Source organism: Sprattus sprattus (genome assembly GCF_963457725.1).
Source record: "Sprattus sprattus genome assembly, chromosome: 1".
NCBI classification, from domain to species: Eukaryota; Metazoa; Chordata; class Actinopteri; order Clupeiformes; family Clupeidae; genus Sprattus; species Sprattus sprattus.
This window is the reverse complement of record NC_137920.1, coordinates 43712737-43723574: the sequence shown is the minus strand read 5'-3', so window position 1 is coordinate 43723574 and position 10838 is coordinate 43712737. Positions and strand designations below refer to the sequence as shown.

General features: G+C 42.9%; 1 protein-coding gene across 2 annotated transcripts in view; it reads right to left on the bottom strand.

The window, feature by feature from the left end:
- Positions 1-9523: 9523 nt before the first annotated feature.
- sc5d (sterol-C5-desaturase) overlaps positions 9524-10838 on the bottom strand; it is a 5644-nt gene continuing 4329 nt past the window's right edge. For both annotated transcript variants that reach the window (XM_080835000.1, XM_080834999.1), the window contains exon 6: positions 9524-10586. In XM_080835000.1, coding sequence (XP_080691126.1) covers positions 10296-10586 — 291 coding nt within the window. In that variant the 3' untranslated portion in view covers positions 9524-10295. The remainder of the gene's footprint in view (positions 10587-10838) is intronic.

Genomic DNA, 10838 nt, shown 5'->3' with positions numbered 1-10838 from the left:
CCGCTTTTGTCAACATTCTTGATGCAAATGCAATCGGTCGCTCACTCCCATCTTTCATTTTATGGCTGATTACAGCACGTACTCCATAAAGGCCAATTTAGGGTCGTTTTAGACGCAGAGCCGTAAGCACGTTATTTACACAAGGAACTTGTTTTAGACAAGTTTTGATTTAAGGTTCGTTTTAGACGCAGAGCCATGTTGCAAGGCTTGTGAGCCGTGTTGCGTATTGCAAAGCAAATTGACGCCAGAACTGTAGATTTATTTTGAGTTAAGTAAGCGTATGTAGGACAAAGGAAAAAAACTTACCTGAGCATGAAAGTGTAGTGGGCGAAAGGCTTGATGTTATGAATACATGTGTTACACAAAATACAAATGTTGGCAATTCAGTACCAGTGGCGAAAAAGACAGATCACATGACGCAAAAGTTCGTTTATTGACACATCTTTTAATGACTGCGACAGGCTTTAAAACGATGTGTTTATGAGTTACATTATTCAAAGATGAGGTGGTAAACGGCGAGAGAATCTCATCATGTTGTCAATGCTTGTATATGAGCAGACCGAGCTCATTCTATCAAAATCGCGGGTGCAATTGATTGATTCACGTCAATATGAACTCAATGAAAGATATCACCATGACTCACAAGTGGCGGAAAATGAATATGAAAGTACCTATTTGTTTGTGAATTACCACATTCTCTCCAAACAATCGCGGGTGAGAATGGGATATTCTCTCCATAAATTCGAGGTAATTTGAGCGTCCTTATAAGTGTTTAAAGAGTATTTGTAAAGGAGTTCATGTCTTCGGACCTCTTCTGTTATGTTTGTTCCTAATCCATAAGAAAAGGCTTGTGAGACGGTCTGCAGGGTATTCATGATTTAAAAAAATGTCTGGGTCTAAAAAAGACTGTAGTATGCTATTAACCCGGAAACGTGAGACTCTGTGAAAGGTGTGGTTAGCCGGCCAATCACAGCCTTTGCGAGCTGCGTAGGGCCGTAGTGTTTAAAGGCTGATTTAAGGCTGATTTATGCTCTGGGACGTAAGCGTAAGCGCAAGCGCAAGAGGCCGCGCAAGCCCCTTGCGTGACCCTTGCGCGACTTTTCACGTCCTGCGTGCGTCTGCCCCTTTTTCTAGACTAGCATCAATTTTTACGTAAGGTCTTACGCGAGCCTCGCAGCCTGCATTCTATCAACGAATGTTACGAGATGAGGTTACTAAAATATTCTGCATGTCTACTCAGTTTTACAGTGCTTCCCAAGTAAAGGTTTGAAAAGAACTTCAAGCTTCAGACTTTCTGTTAGGGAAACTGTTGTCTATCTGCAGAGAAAAGACAGGCTCATACAAAAACATTAACGTGAATTAATTGATGCTAATACCTAGCGCGGTCTCTATAGGATTCCCCATATACGTTAGCATTAAGCTAATGTATTTTCTACCACAGTAAAACATGCAATACTATGTGATTGTTTTTAGAAAACGAATGTTACGTGATGAGATTACTAAAATGTAGTCTGCATGTCTGCTCAGTTTAACAGTGCTACCCAAGCAAAGGTTTGAAAACAACTTCAAGCTTCAGACTTTCTGTTAGGGAACCAGCTTTCTATCTGCCAAGCAAATGGCAGGCTCATGACAACGCGCGCAACCTTTGGGAGCATGAACTGTACTGAGTAAATTTTGCGCAACAATTAACCCCCAACGCTGAAGCAAGCAGGCGCCTTTATGCACGGGGACGTAAGCGTAAGCGCAAGCGCAAGAGGCCGCGCAAGCCCCTTGCGCGACCCTTGCGCAACTTTTCACGTCTTGCGTGCGTCGGCCCCTTTTTCTAGACTTGCGTCATTTTTTACGTAAGGTCTTACGCGAGCCTCGCAGCCTGCATTCTATCAACGAATGTTACGAGATGAGGTTGCTAAAATATTCTGCATGTCTACTCAGTTTTACAGTGCTTCCCAAGTAAAGGTTTGAAAAGAACCTCAAGCTTCAGACTTTCTGTTAGGGAAACTGTTGTCTATCTGCAGAGCAAATGTCAGGCTCATACAAAAACATTAACGCCCTAAAGGCGGCTGCTTGCTTCAGCGTTGGGGGTTAATTGTTGCGCAAAATTTACTCAGTGCAGTTCATGCTCCCAAAGGTTGCGCGAGTTGTCATGAGCCTGCCATTTGCTTGGCAGATAGAAAGCTGGTTCCCTAACAGAAAGTCTGAAGCTTGAAGTTCTTTTCAAACCTTTGCTTGGGTAGCACTGTTAAACTGAGCAGACATGCAGACTAAATTTTAGTAATCTCATCAGGTAACATTCCTTTTCTAAAAACAATCACATAGTATTGCATGTTTTACTGTGGTAGAAAATACGTTAGCTTAATGCTAACGTATATGGGGAATCCTATAGAGACCGCGCTAGGTATTAGCATCAATTCATTCACGTTAATGTTTTTGTATGAGCCTGACATTTGCTCTGCAGATAGACAACAGTTTCCCTAACAGAAAGTCTGAAGCTTGAAGTTCTTTTCAAACCTTTACTTGGGAAGCACTGTAAAACTGAGTAGACATGCAGAATATTTTAGTAACCTCATCTCGTAACATTCGTTGATAGAATGCAGGCTGCGAGGCTCGCGTAAGACCTTACGTAAAAAATGACGCAAGTCTAGAAAAAGGGGCCGACGCACGCAAGACCTGAAAAGTCGCGCAAGGGTCGCGCAAGGGGCTTGCGTGGCCTCTTGCGCTTGCGCTTACGCTTACGTCCCCGAGCATAAATCAGCCTTTAGTCGCATAGTCACGAATTTTGGGCGACGCACTTAAGCACGTAAGGGGGGGTATTTCACCGCGCAAGGGGGGGTTGTGTATCTTACGTGCTTACGCGTTACGTCTAAAACAGAGCATAATTCGGCCTTAAGGAGATGCATCATATGCTAGCATGATAGGTAACTCTGCATCAAAATGTGCTTACACTTCATCGGACTGAAGAGACTTCTTTGCCCTATCAAATGCACTTTGACACTTCTCTGACCATTCCCAGGTTGCATCTTTGTATAACAATGCCGTCATTGGCTGGATCAATGTAGATAGGTTAGGGATAAACTTCCCATAGTAGTTTAACAGAGCCAAGAAAGATCTGAGTTCAGTAACATTTTTCGGAACTGGAGCCCTCTGAATAGCATCTGTCTTTTCCTTCATTGGATGTATGCCCATTGCATCAATGACATGTCCTAAGTATGACACACTGTTCTGCATGAATTCACACTTTTCTCTTTTTAATCTTAGATTGTAGGTTTCTAGCCTTGTAAGAACCTCTTCCAATTTAGTCAGGTGACTTTCTGTGTCTCTTCCAGTAATTAATATGTCATCTAAATAGCAGATGACACCCTCCATACCTTGAAGGGCTTGATCCATAATCTTTTGGAAAATTGCAAGAGCGCTAGCAACACCATAAGGCATCCTATTATACCGATACAACAATACAATATCTGCTAAGAAAAAAATTGTTTTTCACACAAATGCGTACCAACCTTCTGACTTCAAGTTTCAATGACCTTCCGTTACGTCACTACTTGCGGAATGAATGAAAGAAGCAAAAAACCTGTTGCCAATGGCAGCGGTCATAAACTTTTCGCAGTGTGAATCAAGAAATTACAAACCTGTGAACGTAGACATTTAACCCACATATGGATACAAATCAACAGAATTTTTAGGAACATTCTGAAGAGCCGTATAATAACAATTTTTAACGGATTTTTGAATGGAGGCTAATTTTTAATATATCTTTAAAAAATCTCACGTACCCCCTGGACTACCTTCACGTACCCCCAGGGGTACGCGTACCCCCGGTTGAGAACCACTGGACTAGAAGGTTACCATCTGAGGTCTCTTCCTCCTCAGGGGATATTCCACGTTTAGTGCTGCGGCCCGTTTTGGAGGAGTCTGGTTTCGATGTTTTACTGGTCATATTCAATATTGAAAGCTGTTCAGATAGTGTAGGTTGAAGTTATATTTTCTCAGCACACAAAATACAGCCGCGGAAAAAATTAAGAGACCACTTCAAAATTATCAGTTTCTCTGGTTTTATTATGTATTGGTATGTGTTAAAGTAAAATGTACATTTTAGTTTTATTCTATAACCTACTGGCAACATTCCTACCAAATTTCAAATAAAAATATTGTCATTTAGATCATTTATTTGCAGAAAAATGACAATTGGTCAAAATAGCAAAAAAGATGCAGTGTCTTCAGATCTCGAATAATGCAAAGAAAACAAGCTCATATTCATTTTTAAACTACACAATACTAATGCTTTAACTTAGGAAGAGTTCAGAAATCTATATTTGGTGGAATAACCTTGATTTAAAATCACAACTTTCATGTGTCTTGGCATGCTCTCCACCAGTCTTTCACATTGCCGTTGGGTGACTTTATGCTACTCCTGGCGCAAGAATTCAAGCAGCTCGGCTTCTTTTCATGGCTTGTGACCATCCATCTTCCTCTTGATCACATTTCAGAGTTTTTTTTATGGGATTCAGGTCTCGAAATTGGGCTGGCCATGACAGGGTCCTGATCTGGTGATACTCCATCCACACCTTTACTGGCCTGGCTGTGTGGCATGGAGCATTGCCCTGCTGGAAAAAACACTTCTCAGAGTTGGGGAACATTGTCAGAGCTAAAGGAAGCAAGTTTTTCTTCCGGGACAACGTTGTACTTTGCCTGGCTGAGGTTTGTAAAAGACCATAAGGATTGAACCAAAGCGGACTGGAGGGTCTCCTAGTTCTTCTTCTCTGATGAGTCCAATTTCACAGTAGGTGCAAGACTCTGTGGCTTGTAGGCCTCTCCAGGTCTCCGTCTAACCATCAGACGACCATGTGTTGGGCAAAGCTGAAAATTGGACTCATCAGAGAAGACGAACTAGGAGACCTTCCAGTCCGCTTTGGTTCAATCCTTATGGTCTTTTACAAACCTCAGCCAGGCAAAGTACAACGTTGTCCCGGAAGAAAAACTTGCTTCCTTTTGCTCTGACAATGTTCCCCAACTCTGAGAAGTGTTTTTTCCAGCAGGGCAATGCTCCATGCCACACAGCCAGGCCAGTAAAGGTGTGGATGGAGTATCACCAGATCAGGACCCTGTCATGGCCAGCCCAATTTCGAGACCTGAATGCCATAAAAAAAACTCTGAAATGTGATCAAGAGGAAGATGGATGGTCACAAGCCATGAAAAGAAGCCGAGCAGCTTGAATTCTTGCGCCAGGAGTAGCATAAAGTCACCCAACGGCAATGTGAAAGACTGGTGGAGAGCATGCCAAGACACATGAAAGTTGTGATTTTAAATCAAGGTTATTCCACCAAATATTGATTTCTGAACTCTTCCTAAGTTAAAGCATTAGTATTGTGTAGTTTAAAAATGAATATGAGCTTGTTTTCTTTGCATTATTCGAGATCTGAAGACACTGCATCTTTTTTGCTATTTTGACCAATTGTCATTTTTCTGCAAATAAATGATCTAAATGACAATATTTTTATTTGAAATTTGGTAGGAATGTTGCCAGTAGGTTATAGAATAAAACTAAAATGTACATTTTACTTTAACACATACCAATAAATAGTAAAACCAGAGAAACTGATAATTTTGAAGTGGTCTCTTAATTTTTTCCGCGGCTGTATGTCGAATGGACGTCAAAATTGTTGATTTATATTATATAAAATGCCACATTTCCAGGAGCCACTGTAAATTGCAGCTAAAGTTGTTTCTTGGTTGCTATGGTTATCCAGTTGCTACGCTAGCTAATTCGCCAGCTAAGGAAACTTAATGACCTTAAACGATTTAATTGGAATTGTTTAATTTGCATGAAATGATAGCTGGTTATGATAGCTGATGCTTTAGTTTCCTCGATTTTACCTCTTAAAATTAAAATGGGAAAAGGTAAAAACCCTCAGGGTGCTTGTTCAACTTCATATGAAAGAGTTAATATTCACGAGTTCATATTCAGGAGTGCATATTCACACATATTAACACAAGTTCCTCACAAACTAGCAGCTGCCAACTGTATTTACCTTACCTATACCTGTGTAAAGAATGCTGATATGAAAAACAACCAGTAGTCAATGTGAAAGCTGCCAATTGAATGGTGATTTGTTATATGTGTTAGACTGTCTCATATCTAGAGATGTGTGTGTGTTAGGCTGTCTCTCTCACATTCATGGCTTGTTGTTCCTAGCCTAAGTACCTGTTTCTGAGCTGCAACAAGACACCGGTCCGTACGTTTGAATACATTCTGATTTTCGTTCGCACCGTTTCATTCACCAAAGCAGATAGCAGAGAGAAGCAGCCAAGGAGAGGAGAGAGGAGGAGAGGAGAGGAGAAGAGAGGAGGAGAGAGGAGGAGAGGAGGAGAGGAGAGACAGGAGAGGAGAGGAGAGGAGAGGAGAGGAGAGGAAAGGAGAGGAGAGGAGAGGAGAGGAGAGGAGAGGAGAGGAGAGAACTCCACTTGACTCCACTTGACAGTTGTCCTTTGTGACTGGAGGCAGAGAGCAGAGTGCAGCGTGCGGTCAGAGGAGTTCCTCCATCATCCAGCTCAGCTCAGCTGTCATCGTGTGAAGAGCAGCTCAGCACCGGCACGCTACACATGTGTGTGTGTGTGTGTGTGTTTGTGTGCGTGTGTGTGTGTGTGTGTGTGAGCTGTCATCGTGTGAAGAGCAGCTCAGCCTCGGCACGCTTCACCTGGAGTTAGTGGAATCATCTAGAATACCTCTGCATTTATTATCAATAATAAGACTATACAGTAGTCATATGGGTTCCATTCAGATAAGTTATTATTGATTCCTATCTGTGAAGTAGTGGACTAACCAGAGACAATGACACCACCCACTACACAGTACTCTCAATAGACAGAGGGCTCCAGGGCCATTCAGCTGTACAACTCCACACAGAGGGGGAGGGGGAAGGAGATGGACTTCCCATCTTATCATACCAACCCACTGTCTATCCTTGTACTGGCTATATTAGCCCTTTGCACAGACTTCATCTCTCTCACTTTTGTCTTTGTCTTTTTTTAAGTTTCACTACTATTTGTGTCATCTGTTTCCAATGCAGAAGGAGCGTAACATTAACGCTTTGTGCTCTGGAGCCTTCAGCTCTAACCCATAACCCTGGAGCGGGTCAGAACATTAACGCTTTGGGCTCTGGAGCCTTCAGCTGTAACCCATAACCCTGGAGCGGGTCAGAACATTAACGCTTTGGGCTCTGGAGCCTTCAGCTCTAACCCATAACCCTGGAGCGGGTCAGAACATTAACGCTTTGGGGTCTGGAGCCTTCAGCTCTAACCCATAACCCTGGAGCGGGTCAGAACATTAACGCTTTGTGCTCTGGAGCCTTCAGCTCTAACCCATAACCCTGGAGCGGGTCAGAACATTAACGCTTTGGAATCTGGAGCCTTCAGCTCTAACCCATAACCCTGGAGCGGGTCAGAACATTAACGCTTTGGGCTCTGGAGCCTTCAGCTCTAACCCATAACCCTGGAGCGGGTCAGAACATTAACGCTTTGGGCTCTGGAGCCTTCAGCTCTAACCCATAACCCTGGAGCGGGTCAGAACATTAACGCTTTGGGCTCTGGAGCCTTCAGCTCTAACCCATAACCCTGGAGCGGGTCAGAACATGGCCGTCAGCACCAGCCCCTGTAGTCACAGCTCCGCTCCGGTCCAAGGCACCGGCAGACCCCGCAGTGACACCATGACACCACTAATCAGCTGGGTTTGAGTCTGCTGCCTCCGGTCCAATCACGCTGGGTGTCTGCAGAGCGCTGAGCTGTCAGTATGTTAGTATTATTGTGACAGTACTGCACCCTGGTGGTGTATGTTAGTTTTATTGAGACAGTACTGCTCCCTGGTGGTGTATGTTAGTATTATTGTGACAGTACTGCCCCCCCGGTGGTGTATGTTAGTATTATTTAGATAGTACTGCCTCCTGGTGGTGTATGTTAGTATTATTGTAACAGTACTGCCTCCTGGTGGTGGTGTCCTGCCATAGCTTCAAACACAGCGCACACCTGTATATGTACTGTTCTACATTACCTAAATCATCTATACAACATAATACACACAGATAGAGTACTAACACTCATCAGTCTTAAATTATAGTGCACGTATGTTCAAAACTATGAATAGCAGTAAGTAAGTATATGTTAATGTATATGGTTTTTGTGAATGTGCACCCAGGTAATACATCTCTGGCTCAGATGGAAAAATTCGGCCCGATCCACCCTCTAGTGTGTGTGTGTGTGTGTTTTCTTTGTCAATGCTTTAAATACAAGAATAGGTAAGACGCACACGCACACGCACCCCACCACACACACACACACACACACTCCCCCGCCCCATACCGCTGTCTGACACCAGAGCTCAGGTTGAGCACAAAAGCCAACCCTATGGCCTCATAGTTCAACATCATTTAAACAAAAATATGCTTTCGTTCTTTTTTCAATTCAATTCAATTTTATTTATATAGCGCCATAACAATACAATTGCCTCTAGGCGCTTTACAGAGCCTGAACCCCCTGAGCCGTTTAACAGATAAAGATACAGATTCTTTATTTGATTTAAAACCACGGTTAGCAGCAGAAGCCTGTTGCTCTGTGTTTGACTCAGAAGCCTGTTGCTCTATGTTTGACTCGTAAGCCTGTTGCTCTGTGTTTGACTTGTAAGCCTGTTGCTCTGTGTTTGACTCGTAAGCCTGTTGCTCTGTGTTTGACTCGTAAGCCTGTTGCTCTGTGTTTGACTCATAAGCCTGTTGCTCTGTGTTTGACTCAGAAGCCTGTTGCTCTGTGTTTGACTCAGAAGCCTGTTGCTCTGTGTTTGACTCAGAAGCCTGTTGCTCTGTGTTTGACTTAGAAGGACTCCACTCTGCTAGTTTAGAGCCAGACTTGGTGTAGGAACTGGAATGACTGTCCATATTTGAAAAAAAAAAAAAAAAGTTTTAAAGCAACACAATCTGGTAAATACTAAAACAGCAAGCTTTCAACCGCGTCATTGTGGTCTACTAAGAATGAATGCCTCGACAATTCAGCATCAGTTTAATTATAATTCAACCAATTATAAAACTGTACTGAAAACAAAAAAAAATAAAAGTTTTAAAGCAACATAATCTGGTAAATATTAAAACAGCAAGCTTTCAACCGCGTCATTGTGGTCTACTAAGAATGAATGCCTCGACAATTCAGCATCAGTTTAATTATAATTCAACCAATTATAAAACTGTACTGAAAACTAAAACAATATGACCAGATCTAGCAGTTATCTCTACAATTTAGAAATGATTCCCTAACTACACTTCCTCATATGTAGTGATGAGTATCATGTAGTGATGTTTATCATGTGAATATGGATAACTATCCTGCCTATGAAGTAAAACATTACAAACACAAAGATATTGACAGTCCTTATGGCACACACAAGTTTGGCAAAGTGCACAGTTCACAGCAAAATCTGGGGAAAACCAACTCATGCATGCAGTGTGTGTGTGTCTGTGTGTGTGTGTGTGTGTGTGTGTGTGGGGGGGGGGGGGGTGCTTTGTCCTTCCCCAAATTTAGTAAGACACAATAATAAAACAGAACAAAAGATTAAGATATTTCTCCTGCCTCCTTTCCCTTGTGTAAAGAGCATCATACATGCTGACATCACACATGCTAACCATTTTCATTCCCGGATATGTAGATGTACCTGCCCTCTGGATCCCTGATAAACTTTAACTCTTCACCCTTAACCTCACATATGCGCCGCCTCACCATCCTTCACCAGGAAGTCATCAGAAACCTGGTCACTGTCACTAGGGTCCCACATCATTACTGACCAGAGCGTACCGTGCAGAGGCTGAAACTACTCCCTAAAATTGGTCATAGTTCCTCCTTTAATTAACTTTACTGATTCAATGAAATTGACAGAAATTTGGAACTGATTTTTTGAAGTTCCAGATGTTTTGAAATTAACTGTTAATACTACAGTTGACTCCTTCAAATAATGACATGTTCTTTTGACTCATGGTGTGTGCATCAATTACCTTTCACTCAGAAATTCACAACATTCTTATTTACACTCTTGCTTCTCATGCTTATTTACGCTCTTGTTTTTCAACTGCTGCGAATCAAAGTCCAAAGTCTTTTCTTCATGCTGGTGACAAGATTAGATTTATGAAACGGCTGTAGACGTGCTGGGTGAGATTTATAGTCCGATGGAAGTGCAGTTTTGTTTTTGTAGATTTATAGTCCACTGTAAGTGCTGTTTTTGTTTTAGTTTTCATGGCTGGTCTGCGATGATGTCATCCTCAGTCCTACGCTCCCTTGTCCTTCGTCACGGTCCCGGTCCCGCCCCCCTCTATAATCCTCCTCACGAGGTCCAGCGGGCCCTTCCCGGCCAGCGCTGACGGGCTGCGGTACGAGCGTCCGAGGTGGTCCCACAGGGTGAAGTACTGGCCGTAGTTGACTTCGAAGAAGAGGTGGTGGTCCGTGTGGTGGGCTGAGCCGTTGATGAGCGTCTGCAGCAGGCGGGGCACGCGGTAGTCTCCGTCGTGGATGGAGATGGTCCACACGTTGACGAAGACGTACAGGCCCAGGTACAGCACCTTGTGCAGGGGGAAGAGATAGAGGATAGTGGATAGTGCAGGATAGATATGAGACAAACACACATCTCTAGATATGAGACAGTCAGTCTAACACACAGACATCTCTAGATATGAGACAGTGTAACACACACACATCTCTAGATATGAGACAGTCAGTCTAGCACAAACACATCTCTAGATATGAGACAGTCTAACACACACACATCTCTAGATATGAGACAGTCAGTCTAGCACAAACACATCTCTAGATAT